The sequence below is a fragment of the Rhinichthys klamathensis genome, unplaced genomic scaffold (genome assembly GCF_029890125.1).
Source record: "Rhinichthys klamathensis goyatoka isolate OS25496 unplaced genomic scaffold, OSU_Roscu_1.1 h1tg000191l_1, whole genome shotgun sequence".
NCBI classification, from domain to species: Eukaryota; Metazoa; Chordata; class Actinopteri; order Cypriniformes; family Leuciscidae; genus Rhinichthys; species Rhinichthys klamathensis.
In genome coordinates, this window is record NW_026606717.1 from 3,180,074 (window position 1) to 3,203,038 (window position 22,965).

Here is a 22,965-nt window from a genome sequence, read left to right on the forward strand (position 1 = left end):
TCCTTTGCTGGGATGCTTAAAAAAAATATTGGGGGCATAAATTAAGACTATACCCACTTCTCCAGGCACCACTACATCACTGAATATAGTACATAGAAGACCAGCTTCGTATGCTTTGGATCCTAGATGAGAGCAGTTTTTCCATAGTTCCTGATGACTGTTATTCAATACTAGCCTTGGGAGAAAGAAGAGCAGCTAAGGTTTAGGTTTCAATCAAGATCGGATTTGGACTGTTTCCAAACATGTGTTATAAGAAAATGGGATATTAACCTTGTTTTTAAACATGATTTACTTCATTCAGAACTGTAAGGATATCTGCTGTACAAAAGCAGTGACTTGTGTTTTCATTCACACAGAACATTTGCAGTGTTTTTCATTCATTTCGTTTTAAGCAAAGCCAAGGCACATTTGAGGTCTTTGATCAGTCAGACTTATGATGATGGGCTTCCTCATGTGTGTTTTTGTTGGGACAACAGAGCTGATTGTGCTTGCCTGTGATTTATCTTAAATCGGTCTCCTCTATTCATATCATATACTGTATGTATTCAAATGTTTAATGTTTCAAATGAGTCACTTTATGTTATGTCTAGATGACATGATTATCTAAATGTAAAAATAGAGGAAATGAGCACGTACAAATACTTGAAAAATACAAAGTTACTAGGGATGCACAACATTAAAATTCTGGCCAATACAAATAAGCTGAAAGCTATTTTTTTATGCTATGTATGATAACCAATAAATGGTTGATATTAAAATTCTATAGTACTTTTAAAGTGCCCCTATTATGCTATTTTAAAGTCTTCTAGTTTTGTTTTGGAGGTCTCCTACAATCGGTTTACATGCATCAAGGGTCAAAAACACTTTCAATTTCTCATAATATACATTGCACATCACCACATTTTTTAATGATTCTCAAAAGACTCAACGGATGAATCACTCCCTCCTTTCCGAGAGCCTACACTGCTCTGACTGGCTAGACGGCCCAGTCTGTTGTGATTGGTCTACCGCTTACATGACATGTCGGAAGCTAAATGTCCATTACCACAACTGAACTTCAGCTCCGGAGGCTTAAAACTCAGTGATTGTACACACTGCAAGACAGTAAACGATGGCGTTGATTTTACCATATCAATCCGAGATCGAGTCCGATAATGAAACATTGGAAGATCTAGTTATTCAAACCGAACCTCCATCGCAAGGACGACTTGAAGTCGACAGAATGTTTCTCAGTGATACGCTACTCATTTTGAGGTACATTATGAGATGTTACAGCTGTAATTGCTCACCAAGTGTATGTCCATCAACAAACTGATGTGTATATTTCTAATTTATTGCGGTGCAATTGCGAGAACTGTATCAATAACAGCGCATATGTTAGTCGAGCACTAACATAAATGACTGATGTAACATTAAAGTTTGCAAAACAAATCTTGCTCCAAAACCATAATGGGGCACTATAAAAAAAACAAATACTAAAAACTAATCAAAGTAATCAAGTGAATTTATGCATCACTATCATCACTGTAATTATGATGGCAAATAATGTACAGTACCGGTATGAAAATGCATATATGCATATATTCATTTTGAGCTTTATCAAAGAATTACATTCAAGTGTTATTTAATTAGTAGTTTTTTTTTGTACTTTGAGTGAGTGTTAGATGATAGCAAAGACAATCTAAATGTAAAAATAGAGGAAATAAGCATGTACAAATAAATATCCAATATCGGTCAATATATATCAAATAACGACCGATAAAAAAAATCATTAACATCATCTGATTACTGATATGGTACTGAAATATAATATTCCAAAAGGCTACAAATGCTACAACATGGCCTCTCTAAAGGGATAGTTCTCCCAAAAAAAATGTAAATACTATCATCATTTACTCTCCTTCCTTTTATGTTTCCCTGAAAAAAGTCATACTGGTTTGGAACCAGACATGGCAGAAGAACAAAAACAAGTCAATGATTACAGAATTTTGATTTTGAGGTGAGCCATGCCTTTATTTCAAAATTATATAAACTCTATCACACTTCATCTTTTGTGAAAGTGAATTTTAGTATTTGTTACCCATGTGGTATATTGTGCCAGGCCAATGATTCATGTCAGATTACTCAAGGATTATTGAATCGTGATTTAAAGCAGAACCCTGAGTGTGCGTGATCAGACACACAGTGAAGTGGAATAGCAATTCCACAGAGAGAGGCACAGCCTTACATGTTCCTTCTGATCATTTATCTCCTGAGTCGGGCAAAGACAACAACGTTCCCTGAGCCAAACCTGCTTTTTATTTCCACAGCCAGTCCAATGGCTGGCCTGTATTTCATACAGACATCTCTTCTCCTTTCTAAACAACTGACAGGGAATATGAGCAGCTCTCAGAGAGGAGGAAGAGCTCTGGAGTTCTTTGCAGATTTTTTGGTTTTGGTGCCATCAAAGGATGATAGATGAAGGAGGGGAAAAGAGCCAGAATTCCCCAATTATGGCAAAGAGTTTAACAGGAATGTTGATGTGATGAAGCAATGACAGTGGGTTCTAAGTACTGGAAAGTATTTACACACATGTGCACACACACGCTGTATATGAATCAGGTCAGACCTCACACACACGCACAGTTATTCCTGTCAGGGGTCTTGAAAAACCAAAATTCAGCACTTTCAGTTCCAGCGTTGTTTCCTAAGAGCATTAGGAAGTCCAGCCAAACAGCTAATAACATATTTAAACCTAGAAATGGACCTTTTTTCAAAACTTTTCAGTGTCAGCTTTCACTGGAAATCTTTTCTATCAATGGGCCTCGGTAACTGAAACCATGATCTCATGTTACAGGCTCTTCGCCACATCATCAGCTGAAAGGAATTCATTGACTTTTTCCTTTCTCTTTCCTAAACACAAGGAAAAACTGACACTCGCATCTCACACTTGCACTTCCACGGTTAAAACAAGGTTAATCCTTGGCGTTTCCTTTGAGAAGAGATCAAATCAAACCCAAGCAAAAATCAAAATCAAATACTGCTAAAGCTTATGTCATATTTCAAGGTATTAAGAAGGAAATTGGTCTCCACCGCTTTCATCGAAGTCCCGCTGGCTTTGTAGTCTACGTTTTGTTGCTTTTTTGGCTTTTAGTTCAAAAACGCTCCATGACTTGAAAAAAAAGTATTTTTGTCCAGTAGAAACATTTGAAAATGTTTCTTCTGCAATGCACCGCAATGCAATAAGAACATGAAAATGGGGTGATGGACCACAATGAACCACAAAACAGCCAATTAGATCAGTTCTCTCTCTCTTGGCACACTCTCTCGCACATGCGATGCGCTATGAACACACTGTACCTTTGCTTCACCAGACAGTTTTCTTTTTATGATTTTCCTTGTGGACCTTGTGGGATTTGTCATTTATTATTTGTTTCTAAATTTCCACACTCCCTCTCAATCATGATAGAAATCAGAAATCAGGGCAATCAGAAATCAGAATGACTGACAAAATCACTTGCCATTTATATTGTTTAATGCTGTACAATATTTACAATTGTTTTCTGTTAATGTATATTGAGTTGAGTTGATTTGTTTATAGTTTTAAGAAAAATACAACAACATTTTATGCTATTTTACGCAAAAAATTAAACTTCATTTATCCTTTATTCACCCTATTTTCCAAATGTGTATGATCCTTATCCTGTGTTTCAGAGCAGTATGTGACAATACTATAAATAATTTACTATATTATACTTATATTATTTGGCAATGGGGTAAGAAAAAATAAACCTAATTCAGATATTCACAGATATTCAAAAGTTTGGAGTCAGTAAGATTTTCTTTTGAAAGAAATTAATAATATAACAGTTTTATTCAGCATGAATGCATTACATTGATCCAAAGTGATGGTAAAGACATTCAGTGTTACAAAAGATTTCTATTTCAAATCAAAGCTGTTCTTTTGAACTTTCTATTCATCAAAGAAACCTGTAGAAAATGCATCACAGTTTCTACAAAAATATTGATAACCGTTTTCAACATTGATAAAAATAGTATAAAAAATAGAAATATTAGACAATAGTATTCTGTTTTTACTGTATTTTGGATCAAGTAAATGGTGAACATAAGACGCTTATGTTAAATCACCGACCCCAAACTTTTGAACAGTAATGTAAAGAAGAAAAAAGAAAAAAAGTCTCATTAACTTAAACAATTTGCTTCTCAAGTAAATTTAACTGGAAAACAAAGCACAAATACTGATTGAGAAAATGCTTTTTTTGCAGTGTTGTGCAAAGAATGTTTACTCGTCTGGAATCTTTGCCAAGAAATATCACTTTAAAACAGTGCTGTAGCACACATTCAGCACAACTGGGCCAGAGGGAGAACGAGAAACAGAGCAATAAGGGAAACACCTCTTTCTCTCTATGAACCAACAAACCCAAACCTTCATGTCCTCCAATAATTTGAGGAATTCAGATATGAGCTTCTCACTGTGAGTTCAAGTAAGTACAGCCTTAGGGAGGGACTCCTTATCTGGCTTATGACTCTCTTCCCAGTCCTCTCTGAACACATGTGAGTCAGTCCAGTCTCTCTTATTCCCTCCACAGGAAGGAGAAACGTGTGTTTAAGGTATCAGGAGACTTCTCTGAAGCAGGCCAGACCACTCTCCCGCTCTCTCTTTCACAGCTGCCACATCACAAGACTCTTAAGTCGAGGTTCACAATTAAAGCGCAGAGGTTATTCCAGAAATGAGAGCTGTCATACATCTGGAAGGCAACTCCCTGTCAATCCCATGCCCAACGCTCTTGCTTGATTTCATTTGTACCTCTAAACCGTTCTGTTACTTCAGCACACTGAGCAGTGCGCTCTGGAATTTGCAAACTGTTTATTTCTTTCTTTCCCCGCCACTTTATGTTTTGGAGAGTGTTGCTGCTGGAATGTTAATGACATCCTCAAAGCACTCCGAAAGATTTCCAGGCGACAGGTGCCAGGAGATTTCTGTAGCAACCCCACCTGACTAGTGCTCCCCTTTCATCCTCCGCCACAGTGAAATGACACACACACAAATGCTGCAAAGTGCCACCAAGTCCTGCTTAAGTATAACAGATGCCCCCCCCCAAAAAAAGAAAAAAACACAGCCCGGTTTCTCATTCTGAGCTTTTTTCAATTCATTTGAGACAGCTCAGAGGTCACTTGAGACTTTCAGCTCTAAGCTTGTGCACCGCTCTCATGGCGGTGTCTAAACCCAGACTGAACAAACCTGACATCAAAAAGAGAGTGTTCAGAAGATTAAAGGCTTTCGGTTGGATCTTGAATCAGAGTAATGTACACTCAGTTTCATCAAAGGTGGAGAGAAAGGATTGTATAGGCACAGAGGATGACTGCTGGAGTCCACTTCAAGAAATTTTCAAGTCAGTGTTAATAAGGCCACATGCAATAGAAAGCAATAATAAACTATGCAGGCCACGAATAACGTAAAAAAAAAAAACACAGGAATGTAAAAAACAATAGTAATATAAAAACATTGACTTACAGACATTAATTACGAGTATACAATTCAATAAATTTGAGGTTCAATGAAAAAAATCTAATAATTACAAATTGAGGGTGCTTATTGGGAATGTGAGTTCTCTAATGAGCTTTTTTATGGGTGTTCATTTTAATGGGAAAAGCATCTTCTCTGATTAGAGGATTTAAGGCACTGTTCTTTATCAGAAATTCAGCTATTATACAGTTTGCAATATATCATTACTTAATCTCAGAGCTCATGGTAGGTTAGTTTTAAAAGAGTTCCATGTTACTTTTTTAAGGAACAATTTCTCTATGGAGAAAGTCGATGGGATTTTTACTTCCTCAACCCGATTGTTGCGCTGTCTTAGGCTGGTTTCTTAGGAAGCGTTTCTATTATACAAGTTTTTGTGTTCAACATCACTAGACAGAGCACAAGTGGAATGGAAAGACAACACAATGGCCAAAGACTTCAGTGTGATTGTGAACTGTATCGCTGTAGCAGCAGTGTTTTAACAGAAATTAATTTAAAGATACCACTTCCCAAAGAGAGTTTCCCATGCAAACACACTGTAAAAATGTTTGTTACATTCTATGTTATTTGGTTTTGTTATTTGAATGTTTATTGCATTATTTTAGTGTCATGTTTGTTACCCTAATAATGGTATTTTGTCTTTGAGCCCCATACTCTTTATGTTTTATGGACAGGCTATGATGAACTCGGATTCATCATGTAAAGCCTTTTATTTTACCACCTCTATTATTATGGTGGTTTTCAGTACTGTAAGGTAAAAAGCAGATTTTGGTAGTTCAAGTAGCTTATTAGCTATACGTTATAAACAGGCACCAATATGTCATTTAATATTACCTGAAACATTGTCATTTCTACAGTGAATTCATGTAACCACAGCAGTCAGTCTTTTTACAGTGCAGGACAAAATCCAATTCAAACTCCATGGCTAAAAATAATAAAACTAATACAAATATTATAAGAAATCTAGATTACCTAGTTGACCTCATTAGTCAGTTGTTGGATGACTAGTCAACTATCGAGGGCTATTGCTAACAAAGAGTAACACAAACATTGGCCCCTGAGTCAAGAAGCCAAACAAGCAGCAATTGGACTAATGAGAAAATGGATGCTTGTTTACATAAATGTGGCTTTTCATTTCCATTCAGTATTCCAGATGTTTCTGTATTCCCTGATGTGCTGGACTAATGATGTCAAAATTACAAAAGAATGAAACAAAACGTCTCATATCTCAGCAGTGGAATACATTTGTAAGATGACACTTCATGAGGCTTCCCCTCACTGTGACTGCGAACTCTAAAAGGTGCAGAGTGTAATTTCAGAGCCAAATGCATCACCGAACGAAATTACACAAATAATTATTGTTACCAACAGGTTTCCCAGAACACTCTCCGAACTTCATTGGTCAACCACACAGATAGTCCCACCCCCAAACTCACACTATTGGTTGAGTAGATGTTGCTATGTCCGCCTGGGGAGATCAAACAAACAAGACTCAAACAAAAAATGTTTTGAAAGTAACAGTCACAGTGTTTACACTTTTCAGGGAAAATCAATTCTCGAATGCCTTACGTGTAACACTCTAATACAGGATAAGAGAATGAAAATGACACGCTCCACCTTTAAAGACACACCTTACTTATCCACAAGCCTAAATAATCCCCTTGTATATTGTGCTAAGCCTCATTGAGTAGGAGTATCCTGCTAATTCCAGGCTTCCTGTTACAAACTAGCTTTAGTTGCAGCAACAGCTTGTGCCCCTGCTGGAGAACTAAGGCACAAGCTCACGGTGCACCTCCCACTCACTTCACACTTAGCAGGGGTTCAGACCTCACAGCGCGCAACTGCCCCAGTGATCTCCACGACAGGCTCTGCACCAATGAGCTCTGAGCTCCATTCTCTGCTCTAGAAAGAACATGAGCGTGTCAGTGAGGACACAATGAGACTTACTCGATGCTCTCCTTGTTTAGATTAGTTACAAACAGGAAGTGAGTTTAAAGGGATAGTTCAAAAATAAAAAATTCTGTCATCATTTACTCTATCTCATGTTGTTCCTAACCCATAAGACTTTGGTTAATCTTCGAAACACAAATTGAAAGTTTCCATTGAAAGTCAAGGTATAACCAAAACTCAGAAGATCCAAAAAGGTCATACAAGTGTAGTGAAATAAATCCTTAGTTATGAATCAAGCACACACATACACAGAGCGCTTCACATATAAAAAAAAACACGGAAGCTAGTATGTGCGTCACACGCTAGAACAAACCTCATTTGTTCTCGCACATCAATGCATGCACGTTTGAAATTCCATGTTTTTCTATACATGACGCGCTCTATGTAGTCTATATTTGATCATTGTTTATGAACTGAATTTGTTCATCATATAAAGTGATTGCGTCGCCTACAAGACTTGGATTAAACCATGGTTAGCCTTTACTAACGTTATCTACTGGGACCTTATTGTAAAGTGTTACTGTGATTCCAACGATATTGTGACATTATTGTTATAGATGTGGTGTGGACCTCTCTATTCTCTATAGAATTAGAATGATTATAAAAACTTTATATAGTTACAGATATCGTTATAGTTCTTGGTGTGAGTGCATGATGCAGTAGTGGTTAAACACGTCAGCGTTCAGCTATTCAGATACCCTGGTTCTAATTGCAACACATAAAAAACAAACCCACATGGTCATTATATTTATGGATCTGGTTGACAAGGAGTTGAAACGTGTCAGAAACCTAAAAAAAAAGGGCATCAAGCCACATCCTGATCAGATGTTTGTGTAGCATCTGACTGGAAGACATTTTCGAAGAAAGCATAGATGTATCATGTCTATAATATCCCACAATGCATTTGGATACAGCAAATTCCTTGCTGTCATGAAGCGCAAATGAAAACTGTTGAAATGAGTCACTGACACCAATGCCATTACCAATGTTTGGTACCAATTATAGACTGTTACAACAGGTTTGTGGAATTACACATTGAGCAAATAAAAAATACAATCACAACAGCCTCCTTATAAGGATATTTTGTTCTAGGAAGAATGTTATTGAAGAGCCTAGAGGAATGTTGTCTTGTCATGTCAACTGCATTTGACCCTCCACCCTCAGCAGACAGAGGTTAAAGGTAGGGTAGACAGTTTTGGGAGCAGCTAGCAATAGCAAGTTAGCTTTGAAAGCATGAGATCCCACCCTCCCTTCAGAGTACCTCTAAAACCGTGGCTCGTCCAAAACACATAAACGCCAAACAAAAGCGTCACGAGAGATGGCGTTAAACTACCTCATATCTCAAAGCACATAACATTACAATAATAATGAACATTAACTATTTAAAGAGAACTGACCAGTACCACCTGACTGCTGCAGGTTCATTTCGGCGTTGATAGAGTTGCCATTGAAACACATAAATTTGAGTCACGAACTGCTCTGAGTATAATGGCACAGGTTTCCATCTCATCCAAATTACAGTATTTATGGCGTAAGTACATCATAAGCTTGTTGTTTTGGTTCAGGAGGAACTGTAAAAGTTTCTGCTGTTTTGGTTGCGGTGCTCTGTGACTGACATCTGTCTAACTCTGAATAGCATGAAACGAGCCGGTGACTTGTGATGTCTGCGCGAGCAAGGTGCGTAGAGGTAAGGAAATACATTCGTTGACAGACAGGTAGGACATTGAATCATTGCATTCAGACCGAATGCAATGATTGGACGAACATTTTATGGGCCTCCGCCTTCCACAGATGATATGCATATAAATACATTTAGACCACTTACCTTAGTGATTACTATCATGATGTGAAGAGACTTTCGACCAGCATAACAAAAAATGTTTTTGGAACAAATTGCCTACCCTGCATTTAAAGTGGAAATGAAGCAGTCAGTCAAGTTTAAATTATTTAGTAAACTGATTTCCACTTTAATAAAAAAAATATATAACAAACATGATTAATGAAACCATTTTAAAGAAAAAGGGATGTTTTGTTATAGCTTTTGGAGCAAGGACGGCGCCATTTTGCAATACCACAGCGTGTGACGTCAAGGGGTTGGTTGTCTTAGCTGAGGTAAATAGATATAGTAAAAAAAAAAAAATCGCACCATGTACGTACGCCCAGCTTAATATAAGCATTTCTTTACTTTTTGAACACACTATTGTTCTCAAATTGAGGAAGACAAACTTGAAAGGACTGTTGAGCCCATAATAAGTCATTGCTTACGCATTTGAGCCGATACGGCGAGGTGACCGTCAATTTGCACTTCTATAATTCAAAGTGACATCAAAAACCACAAATCCCTTTACTGTAAGCCTATAAACTGCTGCAGGGTCAATATTTAGTAGAACGAAATAATCTCTTTCATTCACTCTGATAAACAGTTTCAGTGCATTGACTGAGTGCTGTTTTCCTCTGCACTGTAAAAAATATATTTGTAATGATTTAAAACAACTTTTCACAAATCGTTTGCCAAATCGCATATATAAATAACTTCATGTTCTGTTTTCGCTGGAGGAAAACAATAGTGTGATAAGGGGTGATTTGTGTACGCAGCGAAAACTTGATTGGTAGCCTAACGGTAAGTGCTGTAGAGCAAGTATAGCCGGAGAAATTAAAAACACACGGAGAAACTTCAAGCTTAAGTTTGTTGGTGCGGCGAATCACTAAATTGCCCGAATCAAAGGTCTTCTCTTCAATGTAATCTTCCTAAAAAAAATTCACTGCATACTCTAACATCAGCGCCCATTCCTTTTCAGTGCCGCTATAGCCAATGAAACTACGTTTTCTGTTTTAGTGACAGTTTATGGAAATTAACTCTTTTGTCCTTTGCTTTAACGCTTTAAAAATCATTTCTACAATCAGGGGTAATACAGTATAGTGCCCCTCCTTTTGACTTATGGTTTCAGTTTCCATCTTTAAATGTCTCTGTCTTTAAAGTGTAAATTGCAGGTTACATTTTTCACGAAGATAATGCAATGTACTTACTAAACATAAATATAAGAACCGCCCACAATTGTTTTTTATGCTTTTTTTTATACCAAAATGCTGCATATAATATGAAAAGTTGGTACGTTTTACAGTGGTTTTAAGCACGCCCCCTCCCTTCCACTAGGCTGTGCGTGACGTCATAAAAGGGACTCCAAGCTTTTACTGTCTATGCCTGGTGCTCCGAGCTTAGAGTTACCGTAGTCTAAACGGCAAGTAGGCTAGCAGTTATATTAACTATTGTGTTTGTGCGGGATGTACGAATACATCAAAAACGGGGGAGAGGCTCCACAAGTTCCCCAAGGACAAACGACTGATTCGTGCCTGTAAGTGTTAGCATACCCGAGGTCGATCTCTACCCGAGCACGTTGTGTCTGAGCCCAGCCCGGCCCGACACATTAACTGTAGTTATGAGCCCGAGCCCGATTTAAACCCGACCATTTTTTAATACGTGACGGTGGGTCATTATTATAACTGACGTTCTCAACTACTTTCTATGTTACTTTCTCCCGCCCGCAACATTTATGTTTTGACCCGCTCGGCTCACGCCGCAAAAATAATTTTTTTCTGTACCTCCAAATACTTTCAAGTTAGCCTACGTGTCGCCACCATACACATCAGCATAAATGCTCCTGATAAATTATTTGTTATTAAAGCATTAACACACAAACCACACTGTTATAACATAAAAACAAGCAGGCTAACTTACAGTCATGCATGGTTTGGCATGACTGCGCGCAAAGTGCACTCCCATAATAATTCCTAAAAAGCTGACATCAGTTCATCGAGATCTCACACATCTCTGTTATTATCAATGAAGCTTTCATAATATCTACACTTTGTTTGTTATAATTCGAGGATTTGCCAGCATACAGAATTCATCACTGAACAAAAAGTCCGTTTTGAGCGGTGAGGGGAGTCCATCGTAAATGCTTCTGATTGGCCATTGCGTTCAAATCAACACATATGACTGTGATTGGCTACATCGCTCAACGCTGCAAACATGTTATAAATAGAAACTCTGGTCTGTAAATCGTTTCTATTTTGTTTTAGTTGTTCTTGTTGCTTTTCTGCAACAGATGAATAAAAATGTATTCGTTTTTATGTTTTATTCATAGATATTTCTAGTTTGCGGGAGTACCGCAAATCGTTTTATTCTCCCGCAACCCGCACACACAGAGTGAGTGCATTACCGCCCGCGCTCCCTCTTATGACGTCATCACCCAGTTACTGTAAAAAACATGCTACCTTTGAAGAAACCCCAATACATGTTATTTTAACGCATTTAAGACAGAAATTTTTAAATATATACATATTGAGCACTTTAATTTACACATTAATTGGTTGTGGTGGTTAACCTGCAATTTACACTTTAACTTTCCCTGTCAGTCCTCTACTATATCATTTACCTCAGCGTGAAGACATCCAACCCTGTGACGTCACGCGTTGCTACAAAAGCTATAACAAAACATCCCTTTTTCTTTAAAATTGTTAAATTAATCGTGTTTGTTATATATTTTTTTATTAAAGTGAAAATCAGTTTACTAAATAATGTAAACTTGACTGACTGCTTCATTTCCACTTTAAGTGTTTTGCTCAGTGGCAGAAGGGGCGTGGCCAGAGGAAGAGATCACTCCTGGGCTGCGTTCAGCCCCGACAAAACGTTGCACAACGTTTTTTAAACAGAAACGGTGATGCGTTGAACGCACTGTTCTGATGACGCAAGAGTTGCAACTATGGCAGCTGAGAAGGCCATTCTTTGTGTTCTTTGTGAAGAATTTTCAGAGCCTGATGAAGTCGGTATAAATATGTGTTTAATACTACAAAATATGCCCAATGTTACAGTTACTGCACTTGCCGCCCAGAACACAAGAGAACATCCCAATCAAGTGAAGGGATTTGTGAAGGGAAATTGAAATGGAAGCACACATCTTACCTAATTCAGACTAAAACACATCTATTTAGCCTCACATACTGACTTTATTTGTAGTTCATACTGTTTTAATACCCTGTATTTTCTTTCTCATTTTTAGGAAAAGCACTTAATTACCATTGTTTATTTCTAATGTCATACACTTGCAATGAAGCTAAAAATATACACTACATCATTATGTTGATATATTCTTACAATAAAACTTACGACAAACATGTCTTCTAATATCCTCAGTTGTTGCGTATACCGAGCTGCATCGAACACATTTGTAAATTACTTTCCTTGAACCCATTGTGCGAGTTCACTTTAATACCTCGTGCTTTATATACATGTTGCTGCTGATTGGACTGCAGTTCTGACACACCCACCAAACAAGAGAAAACGTATCTCAAACCCCGTTGCACACCGGTGCACGCCGTTTCCAGGAAACATGACGTTCAACCCGGAAACTGTAGCAAAACGTTGCGCACCGTTTTGAACTTGAACATGCCCCTGATCCTAGAAATCTAACTTCCTGCAGTTTAGTTCCAACTCTAAACAAACACACCTGTCAGTCTCGCTTGAAAATTGCAGGCAGGTGTTACAGTGGTTAAGACTAAACTCAGCAGGAATGTAGATTTCCAAGAGAAAGATGGAGCTCTCCTGACAATAGGAATAGTTTAGGTTGCTAGGGCCAATTGCTTTTTAAATTGCAAAGATGTGAAAAATGTATCACATGTTTCTCTATTAATGTTAGCATTCTTAATAGTGATGTTGAGAGTGACATGCACTTTTTCCACAAATATTGTAATATTATTCCAGTTTTAATAGAAAAGTATGCAAAACAGTTTCATGGCACTTGGCAGGTAAGAAAATATTTGTTAAAAATTATCCAATTTTAAGTTACTTTTGCACACTTCAGAAACCCCCTCAACCAAATTTTTGTACCCGAGCACAAAAGTAAGGTCACCCTTTGCTTTTCTACCACAATTATAAAAGAAAGGAGAATTTGGACATGTACAATACGAATATCCATATAATTGATTATCTGTGGGTTAAGAAATGTCAGTGTTCCTTAATCTCCATAAAATCCATTCTAGCCCCAGGAATTACATAATTCTGTTCTTCCACAAACTCCTATTATGTAAGAATTAGGCGTGTGTGTTTGTACGTGCGCATGTGGGGGGTTCAGACATTAAATATGCATGGAACTATGCAGTCTGCATCAAAAACAGTTAGGTTGTGAGGTCACATCCTTTGAATGTGTCATTGAGTGTGATATTGTACAACAAAGATTTTGCTGTTCAATCTGAGGACTAGAATTCACTAAAATAGATTGGAACCTACTGATAGCGTCATTTAGTTGCACGTATTTGCTGTCTGAATGGATTAAACACTTGATTTAATCAAATCAATTTTACAAAAAAGTCCAATTTACTGCGAAACACAATTTGCACAATGCATGTTCCCCATCCTGCAGCTCGGTTGTGGAGGATACAACACACTTCCGCAATCTGACATAGTTTACTGGGACTGTGCATCCTTTACCACTGCGATCCAGATACCACTGACTCTTTTAACTGATAAAAATGTGCTTGACCACAACACCAGTTTATATTGGTCTTCTCCATTATTTGACCGTCATTTGATGAATTACTGATGCCATGATCGATTGAAAATGAATATAAACAAAGCTTATTTAAGTAAAATTCTGTTTAGCGCCTACATTTCTCTAACAATAACAGCACAACGTTAACAGCACCCAGCAAATAGTGCTTAGTTTAGTGTATAGACAGTTTTTGTGCTGAAATACTGCAAAACTTTTTAGTCAATTCGCCCCTGAATGTGCAAAGAAAAGTGTCTAAGAATAACACAATTACCGGTTAAAAAGCGGATCTGCTGAATTAGACTGCATTTAGCTAAAGGGTAGGGAAGTTCTCCCCAAATGCAACATTAAATTCCTTTTACTCTTTTATGAGGAATCTAAAAAGGTGAATGTTTCCCCTTCAGATTCCGTCTCCGGAGTAACAACCCAGTGGGTCAAATGGAATAATCCAGAAATCCACTCTACATCGACTAAAAGCCAGGCCCTGCTCTCCTGTGGTGCTGTACGTGTCTGCGAGTTCACTGCAGGGCTACTGTTCCCCCGCCTCTCAGCCTGAATTGATGGAGGAGCAGGGGCTTGTACTTGTGAGGTCACTCCAGAGTGTTTTCCGATGCTGCCCAAACATGCACTAAACTCCACGTGCTCCAGGCGCAGAAATCTAACACCCTCCGCGTGAGGAACGCCACAAAGTTACAAGTACAGACAGTGGAGGGCATGTGTATCAATCACTGAAAGCAATAGAAAGTAAACCAGTTTCCATTCAATCTAACATCTTTTTGGTAATTTCAGGATTTCCAAAATTCAAAATTCACCAACTTTTCACCCAAAAATGAGGAAGAGCAAATGATAACTCTCATGTTGTTCCAAACCAGTAAGTAACCTTCTTCTGTGGAACACAATACAAACTCTAACCCTAATGGCCCAACACTTCACTTAGCCTTGAGGTAGTAGCCCATTGTGAAGTCCAATGTGGTGCTTGTCAGCACACTTCCAAATCATAAAATGGCCAATGGGACACACTCATCACCAATGTGGATGTAAATCCATTTAGGACAGTCATTTTGTGTCTTTAAAAGCGAGGCACGCATGTTAGCCTTTAAGAACCCAAGCTGAACTGCGCTTGAATAAAGAATCACTTCTTCTTTACCACATTCAAACCACCAAAGCGTATGGTAATTCCTTCCAATTTCATCCAAGATATAAACACATGAATAATATCTACGTCGATCTCTAATTCATGGACAACAGCCAAGGCCGAATGGCTTTTCAAGGGCGATTTGTGAGGTGGAAAATGGTAGCAAATACTTGATGTCGTCCCTCTGTAAAGAGATGTATATAAAAACAATGTACAGCACACTCTTGTGATGTCAATAAGCTGCGACTGGCAGCCTTTTTTTCAGTAGAATTAACCATGCCAGTCAGCGCTCAAGCACGCACAGAAACCCGGCAGGAAGGACCTCTGGCGGACATCCAATAGCAAGTCGCTAAATAGCCTCCTCAACAGATAACAGCGGTTAAGACAGTATACAACTGATCTGAATCATTACCTTTGCAGCCCTCTCTGTATTCCTACATGAGCAAATGCCATTCAATTTATTGTTAAAGAAAATAAAATATAATTACTCTAAAAATGTCATGTCGTGCAATCAAGTAAAAAAAGAAAAAAAAATCCTTAATTGTTATTTTAAGATGATCTCAATGAAATATATTCATAACACAATTCACAATATGTCCCTTATGCACACCAAGGCTGGATTTATTTGATTAAAAATAATAGCCATTACTCCAGTCTTCTTTGTCACTGATTTGGTGCTCTAAAACATTTCTCTTTGCTGCTGTTTTTTCTGCTTAATATTTTTGTGAAAACTGTGATAAACTAGCATTGAAATGTTTGGGGTAAGTAAGATAAAACAAAATAAAAACTTGTATTCACCAAGGATGCATTAATTTGTTTAAAAAAGACAGGAAAGACAAAAGATTTCTATTTTTAAATTCATCAAAGAATCCTGGGGGGGAAAAATTACGGTTTCTACAAAAATATTAAGCAGCACAACTGTTTTTAACCCCTTAAGTTAGCCATTACATATTTAAAACAGTAATATCCTATACTAAACCTAAACTAATACTGACAAACTATATATCATTTGAAAGCTTACAATCAGTAGTTTTCATATTTGGTGATTGATTTTCAAAATAAATTACAGAAGAGCCGTAATCTATCAATTTGCAACAAGAATATTTTCATACTTCTAAGGCGTATTAAGACCTTTATTTTGAAATAGTGATGAACATTAAAATCATGAAAGAATGGTAGAAACCTAAGTTTGTTTTCATGCCAATAGTTCAAAAGATAACATCCATTACATTTTTTTGTTTAGAAAAAAAGGTCTGAAAATGTTTTAAATATAAAGAAAAAAATGATAGATTCACCATTTGTGATGTGGCAGCGAGCTATAACGCATATGCATGTTATTTTTATGTGATTATTGAGGTTGAATTCATATCAAAATATGCCAAACTTCCCTTACTACTTCTGAATAGGATGCCTACTTCATAAATTGTATGCAAATTGTGGAAATAATGGTTCAGATCACTCAAAACACATATGGAAATGGAGGTGCCCTATGGGCAGTAATGGAGTCTGGTTGTGACCTAGTGAAAAAGTTTGGAACTGCGCCCAAACAAAATCTTACTGAAAGCTCATTTTTTGAGATATCAACCTAAAATTAGAAACACAACTTGTTCAGAGTTTTGGCTTTGATTTTCTTTCAGTTTTAAAGTCCACCAGGTTTTGAAAAAATATATTTTATATAAAATATGAATAATAAAATTTTTACATTTTACATTTTCATAAACTCTAACTTTTTTTGTTTCACTTTCTGAATTTATTTAACTTCTACAAAAATCTGCCAAATGTCTTCTTTAAAACAAGACCAATCTTACATCTATATTCCAAAGCATTCTTGAATTACAACCATTTAAGTTCAGATTGTGCATTTTCATGTTTATTCAAAAAAGGGGGTTAAACCCTTAAGAGGGTTTTTAAAAATAATGAGAAATGTTTCTTGAGCAGCAAATCAGCATATTAGAATGATTTCTGAAGGATCATGTGACACTGAAGTCTGGAGTAATGATGCTGATAAATTCAGCTTAGCCATCATAGGAATAAATTACATTTTATAATATATCAAAATAAAAAAAGTAAAAAAAAAAAATATATATATATATATATATATATTACAATGTTACTGTTTTTACTGTATTTTTTGTATATATATTTTTTTTTTTACTTTTGACAGGTAGCCCCCCAATTTTAAAATGTGTTTAAATGTATGAATTGTATTTTTTATATATTTTAAAAAGTGGGCATCATGTCATTACCCTACTAGATGAACATCATGCAGTAAATGCTTTATACGATAGAGCAAAGAACTTACCAGGCCATCGCAGTTGCTGATAGCCACTGATGTATCCTGCACATTTGTCACATAACCCACATATAAACAGTCACTGGGCAACAAGGGCTCAGAGTGCGTTTGGTTATCGTCCTCAAGCCACTCCACCTTTGCTCCTGGGGCCACGAGCCTGGAATTTAGCCTGAGGCGAAGGTGAAACTCCTGTCCGAAAACAGTGACGTTATAAAAGAGTGTCTCCTTGTGCCTCAGGTGGTCCTGCTCCTCGTCGGTCTCTCCATGCTGGTTGGCCTGCCTCCTCTTGCGCCGGTGGGACCCCTGCCCACTCAACCGGCTGGCAGAGATGGCGTGGGAGAGGAAGCGCCCGTCTGCATCCACACTCACCGGCCTCACTAGCCCGTACTCCCTCAAGACATGCTGCAGTGAATCTGTCAGGGGCACGCACACAGGTACAAACATTCAAATGTGCACACAAACACAAAGTCAATAGATTTCACAGCAGAAGCTTAACAACAGTTAAAACTCAAACAATCTCAAAATCAGCTGCAATACTTACACAGCTATCCAAACACATGGCAATTGTGTATCTTATTTATAATAACATCTTAAAGTTTCAGGTGTAAATATTTTCTGGTTAAAAGTAATGTAGCCTACTATATTTTAGTTTGATAATGTTTTTTATTTAACATTTTGTATTTTTAGGGGATTTTCTGGTACTAAATTATATATACGCCGTATTTATAATCCATCTATTCACTTTTTGAGCATAGACCTGAAAATTTCATTTCCAATTTTAAAACTGTCGTAAATCTTGAATGCTTTAGAGCACAGACTTAATTTTGACCTATTTTCAAAGATGTTTTTAAGTGTACTTAAAAAAAGTTACAGAATTTTACATTTATTGTTATGAAAATGTGCAAAAATACTATTTGCAATTTTTATATGAAATATATATATTCAAAAACATGTTTTACTCTAAAACTGTGAGAAAAACAAAACCATATATCTAAACAATGTGTTCAAAATTTGAGCCTGATATCTCAAAAAATGAGCTTTCAGCAAGATTTTATTTGGCCGCAGTACCAAATGTTTTCACTAGGTGAAATCCGTCTCCCATTCATTTCCAATCCGGCCATTTTTGACCGGGAGGAGCACAAGTGTGACTATTTCTTTCAGGACCATTTAACCTGTTCGAATCATGTCCATGATTTTTTTGTGTGTTCACATAGCAAGTGCCAAAAACTTTACCAAGTTTCGTACCATTCCGATGAAGAAAAAAATTCTAAAAATAAAACATGTCAAATTTTTCAGTCAAAGCAGAGGGTAACAATGAAAAATCTATGGAAACATATTGCATTGAAGAGAGTTGGTAAGTTGCGTCACCTTTTGCTCAACTTGTGCTCTAGGCAAGGAGAAATGAGAAATGCCATCACCTATCGCAGAACCTGCCAAGTGCAACATGTTTCAGGATCAACATCTTTGTTGATCCTGGAACAACATTCCAATCAACCAATCAGATTTGGGGGACAAGTTTACAGTTTATGTCAAGTTTAAGCTAACAACCAGAGTTAGGTGCTTCTACATCAGTGTTATCCACATTTAATTTCCATCTGATTTAGGGATAACTTATGCGGGTTTAGATTTAGGGGTGGGGATATATTTAGGATAAAATTTTCGGACAGTAATGTTGTTCCAGGATCAACAAAATATGTTGCCCCTTGTTAGCGGTAAGCTGTCATATCAACAGGCAGGTTGTGTAAATGCCTGATCAATTCGGATTTGAATTAAAAGTATTAACATTAGTTATTTGAACAAGGATAATAATGATAACAACAACACATTACTTGGATTGCAGAGTGGACATTATTCTAATACAACCATAAATCAGCCATGAGAAGATTTAAAAACCTTAAAACACCTCTTTTTTTTTGATGGACTCACTCAGATTATTTAATGTAATTTAGTCCTCACTTTAGGAATTTCAAAGAGAAATATTAGTGTTCCTAAATTCAGATCTGTCGGTGGCACAGCTTATACCCGAAAGCATCTGACACACCCCACAGGGGAAAAAAGGTAAATTTTGCAATTCTCCGAAATGCATATTTTTTTTAGAGCTGCATAGATTTTCTTTGACAGTACAGCTGTCATGAAATTAATTAAGACATGCACACAAAAAAAACCTGCTTTTTAGCATAAAAAATGGGCTAGGCTACTCATCACTTTTCTAATGTTCAGCTGAAAACTAATAGGCCTATTTGACAAAAACTGTGTAGTTTTTTAGAATAAGGGTTAGCCTAAATCTTACCCCATTGTCCCTTACAATGTGTCATGCATTCCTTTCAGTTGATGAGAGAGGCAGCAACACATTTGGCTGCTCTGTTTATGCATCCTATGCATAAGTGTCCTTCACTTCACTAGGAAAGAGCAGCTTAAGGCAAAGTAAACAGTATAATATGATTTGGCTGATCTTATTTGACAGTAAAGTAATGTGCATGGTTCTTATGTCTAATTTACTCTTCTGTATAGTCATCTTGACAGTAATGTCGGCATTTTGCGACAGTTAGCCTATTTCAAGCAGAAGACACCTTATCCATCAGCTGTTTTACATTATTGACAGGTCGCATGGATTTTTGCACTTCCTTTGAGTTTCACGGTCAACGCGTTAATCGTAATAAGATGCACGTTGTATTATAACGTTCTTTTTACTCAAACAAAAGTTAGATCTTTCCATTTAGAAGCCATGAAAAGTTCCAGATCTACTCAAATTCAAGGAAACCGTCGCTGACAGTAAAATTATTCTTAAAACTCGTGCATCTCTATAAAAGTACAAGTTGCTGAAACATGAGTTGCTGCTTCATACAGCTGGACACCGGTCCCGAACGGATCCGTATCTCCTGCATAAAGTAACCGTGATCAGTACTGACAAATGAAAACCTTTCCACGTACCTATACTGTTGGCGATGTAAAGAGTATCTGCGTGCTGAAAGTGAAGGAAAATAATGAAGAATGCACATCCAGGAGTAACATCCATGGCAGGTCCGCGGAGAGGGGAGAGCGCACGGGCGAAAGGCGGACTTTGAGATCTCAGATAAGCGATCCAGCAGCGAAAGCTACCCCCACCTTCCCCCCTCCCCTTTCAGACTGACTGCAAAGTGCACCGGGGAAGATAGGCTCTCATTCTCACCCTCCCTTTCCAGCCCCCTCTCCTCCTCCACAGTCCACGGTGAGCGTGAATGCAGATCCTCTCATGACTACAGAAGACCACCAGCCTGATCGTTCTTCTCATCAACATTGACGGGGAACTCCCGTTTTATCGTTCCTGTGATGCACTCGGGTGATAAACATGACAAAATTGTTAGCCTCACACTTCAGAGTCAGAAGTTTATTTGTTTAAAAAGTTGAATAAACTCAATAGACGGGGTTCAATAATCAGGAAGACGAGTGGACAGTAGGCCTAGATATACACTCACCGGCCACTTTATTAGGTACACCTGTCCAACTGCTCGTTAACACTTAATTTCTAAGCAGCCAATCACATGGCGGCAACTCAGTGCATTTAGGCATGTAGACATGGTCAAGACAATCTCCTGCAGTTCAAACCGAGCATCAGTATGGGGAAGAAAGTTGATTTGAGTGACTTTGAACGTGGCATGATTGTTGGTGCCAGAAGGGCTGGTCTGAGTATTTCAGAAACTGCTAATCTACTGGGATTTTCACGCACAACCATCTCTAGGGTTTACAGAGAATGGGCCTGAAAAAGAAAAAACATCCAGTGAGCGGCAGTTCTGTGGGCGGAAATGCCTTGTTGATGCCAGAGGTCAGAGGAGAATGGCCAGACTGGTTCGAGCTGATAGAAGGGCAACAGTGACTGAAATAACCACTCGTTACAACCGAGGTATGCAGTAAAGCATTTGTGAAGCCACAACACGCACAACCTTGAGGCGGATGGGCTACAACAGCAGAAGACTCCACCGGGTACCACTCATCTCCACTACAAATAGGAAAAAGAGGCTACAATTTGCAAGAGCTCACCAAAATTGAACAGTTGAAGACTGGAAAAATGTTGCCTGGTCTGATGAGTCTCGATTTCTGTTGAGACATTCAGATGTTAGAGTCAGAATTTGGCGTAAACAGAATGAGAACATGGAACCATCATGCCTTGTTACCACTGTGCAGGCTGGTGGTGGTGGTGTAATGGTGTGGGGGATGTTTTCCTGGCACACTTTAGGCCCCTTAGTGCCAATTGGGCATCGTTTAAATGCCACGGCCTACCTGAGCATTGTTTCTGACCATGTCCATCCCTTTATGGCCACCATGTACCCATCCTCTGATGGCTACTTCCACCATGTCACAAAGCTCTAATCATTTCAAATTGGTTTCTTGAACATGACAATGAGTTCACTGTACTAAAATGGCCTCCACAGTCACCAGATCTCAACCCAATAGAGCATCTTTGGGATGTGGTGGAACGGGAGATTCGCATCATGGATGTGCAGCCGACAAATCTGCGGCAACTGTGTGATGCCATCATGTCAATATGGACCAAACTCCCTGAGGAATGCTTCCAGCACCTTGTTGAATCTATGCCACGAAGAATTGAGGCAGTTCTGAAGGCAAAAGGGGGTCCAACCCGTTACTAGCATGGGGTACCTAATAAAGTGGCCGGTGAGTGTAATGTGAAGAATATGGGGGTTTGCCTTTAGGCTATATAAAGGAAATAAAATGAAATAGGCCTATTGTATTATTTGAGTAGTGTGTACATTTTTTTTTTCAAAATTTGCTAAAGTTTTACTCAAAAAAGAAATCAACTTCACTCTCATGAGAAGCCAATCAAAAAGCTGTTTTATAGCGGGTCCCCCCTCATGGGCACCGCCATGCTGCCATCACATGACCAGCCATGTAACTGACAGAAATACTAAACTTCTACTACTACTAGTAGTATTTTATAATTGTATTAGTATTATTATTGTTACTATTATTTATATATTGTTTACCATATGCATAAAGGTAGAATAGCCTACATCTAAACAAACCAAGAAAATCCATCTCCATCAACGCTGACTATTCTGAGCTGTAACAAGAAAGTCATCTCAAATTGATTTGTATAGCACTTTTCACAATACACATTGTTTCAAAGCAGCGTTACTGAAAATCATATCCCAATATCTTCATGCCTTATAGTCGTATTTAGCAGATTAGAGCTGGGCAATGATATAGTTTACATTTTGTGACGATAAGCAATCAAGCCGTTGAGATATGCTATACACAGCAGACAGCACACAGTATAATCACCCTACGCAAGTAGGCTATGTATGCAAATGAAGTTGGACACATTTTTGGACTTATATATCCAATTTTACATAAAGAGCAGGGTGATCATTTAGCTACATTTTGCAACAAATTAAAAGTCAAGCAGTTGAGATTGTCTAGGCTATATCAATATAATATCAAACTTTATAGAGATGTCCGATACAGTAAAGACAGCAGACAGGGGAAAAACTAAAAAATATAAAGTTTGTTAAATATCTTTAGG

At 37.8% G+C, this 22,965-nt stretch overlaps 1 protein-coding gene across 1 annotated transcript in view; it reads right to left on the minus strand.

The window, feature by feature from the left end:
- adamts2a (ADAM metallopeptidase with thrombospondin type 1 motif, 2a) overlaps window positions 1-20,592 on the minus strand; it is a 96,367-nt gene extending 75,775 nt beyond the window's left edge. The window contains exons 1-2 of the mRNA XM_056262114.1: window positions 20,379-20,592; window positions 17,457-17,860 (exon numbers count right to left, since the gene is read on the minus strand). Coding sequence (XP_056118089.1) covers window positions 17,457-17,860; window positions 20,379-20,463 — 489 coding nt within the window. The 5' untranslated portion in view covers window positions 20,464-20,592. The remainder of the gene's footprint in view (window positions 1-17,456; window positions 17,861-20,378) is intronic.
- Between the last annotated feature and the right edge of the window lie 2,373 nt (window positions 20,593-22,965).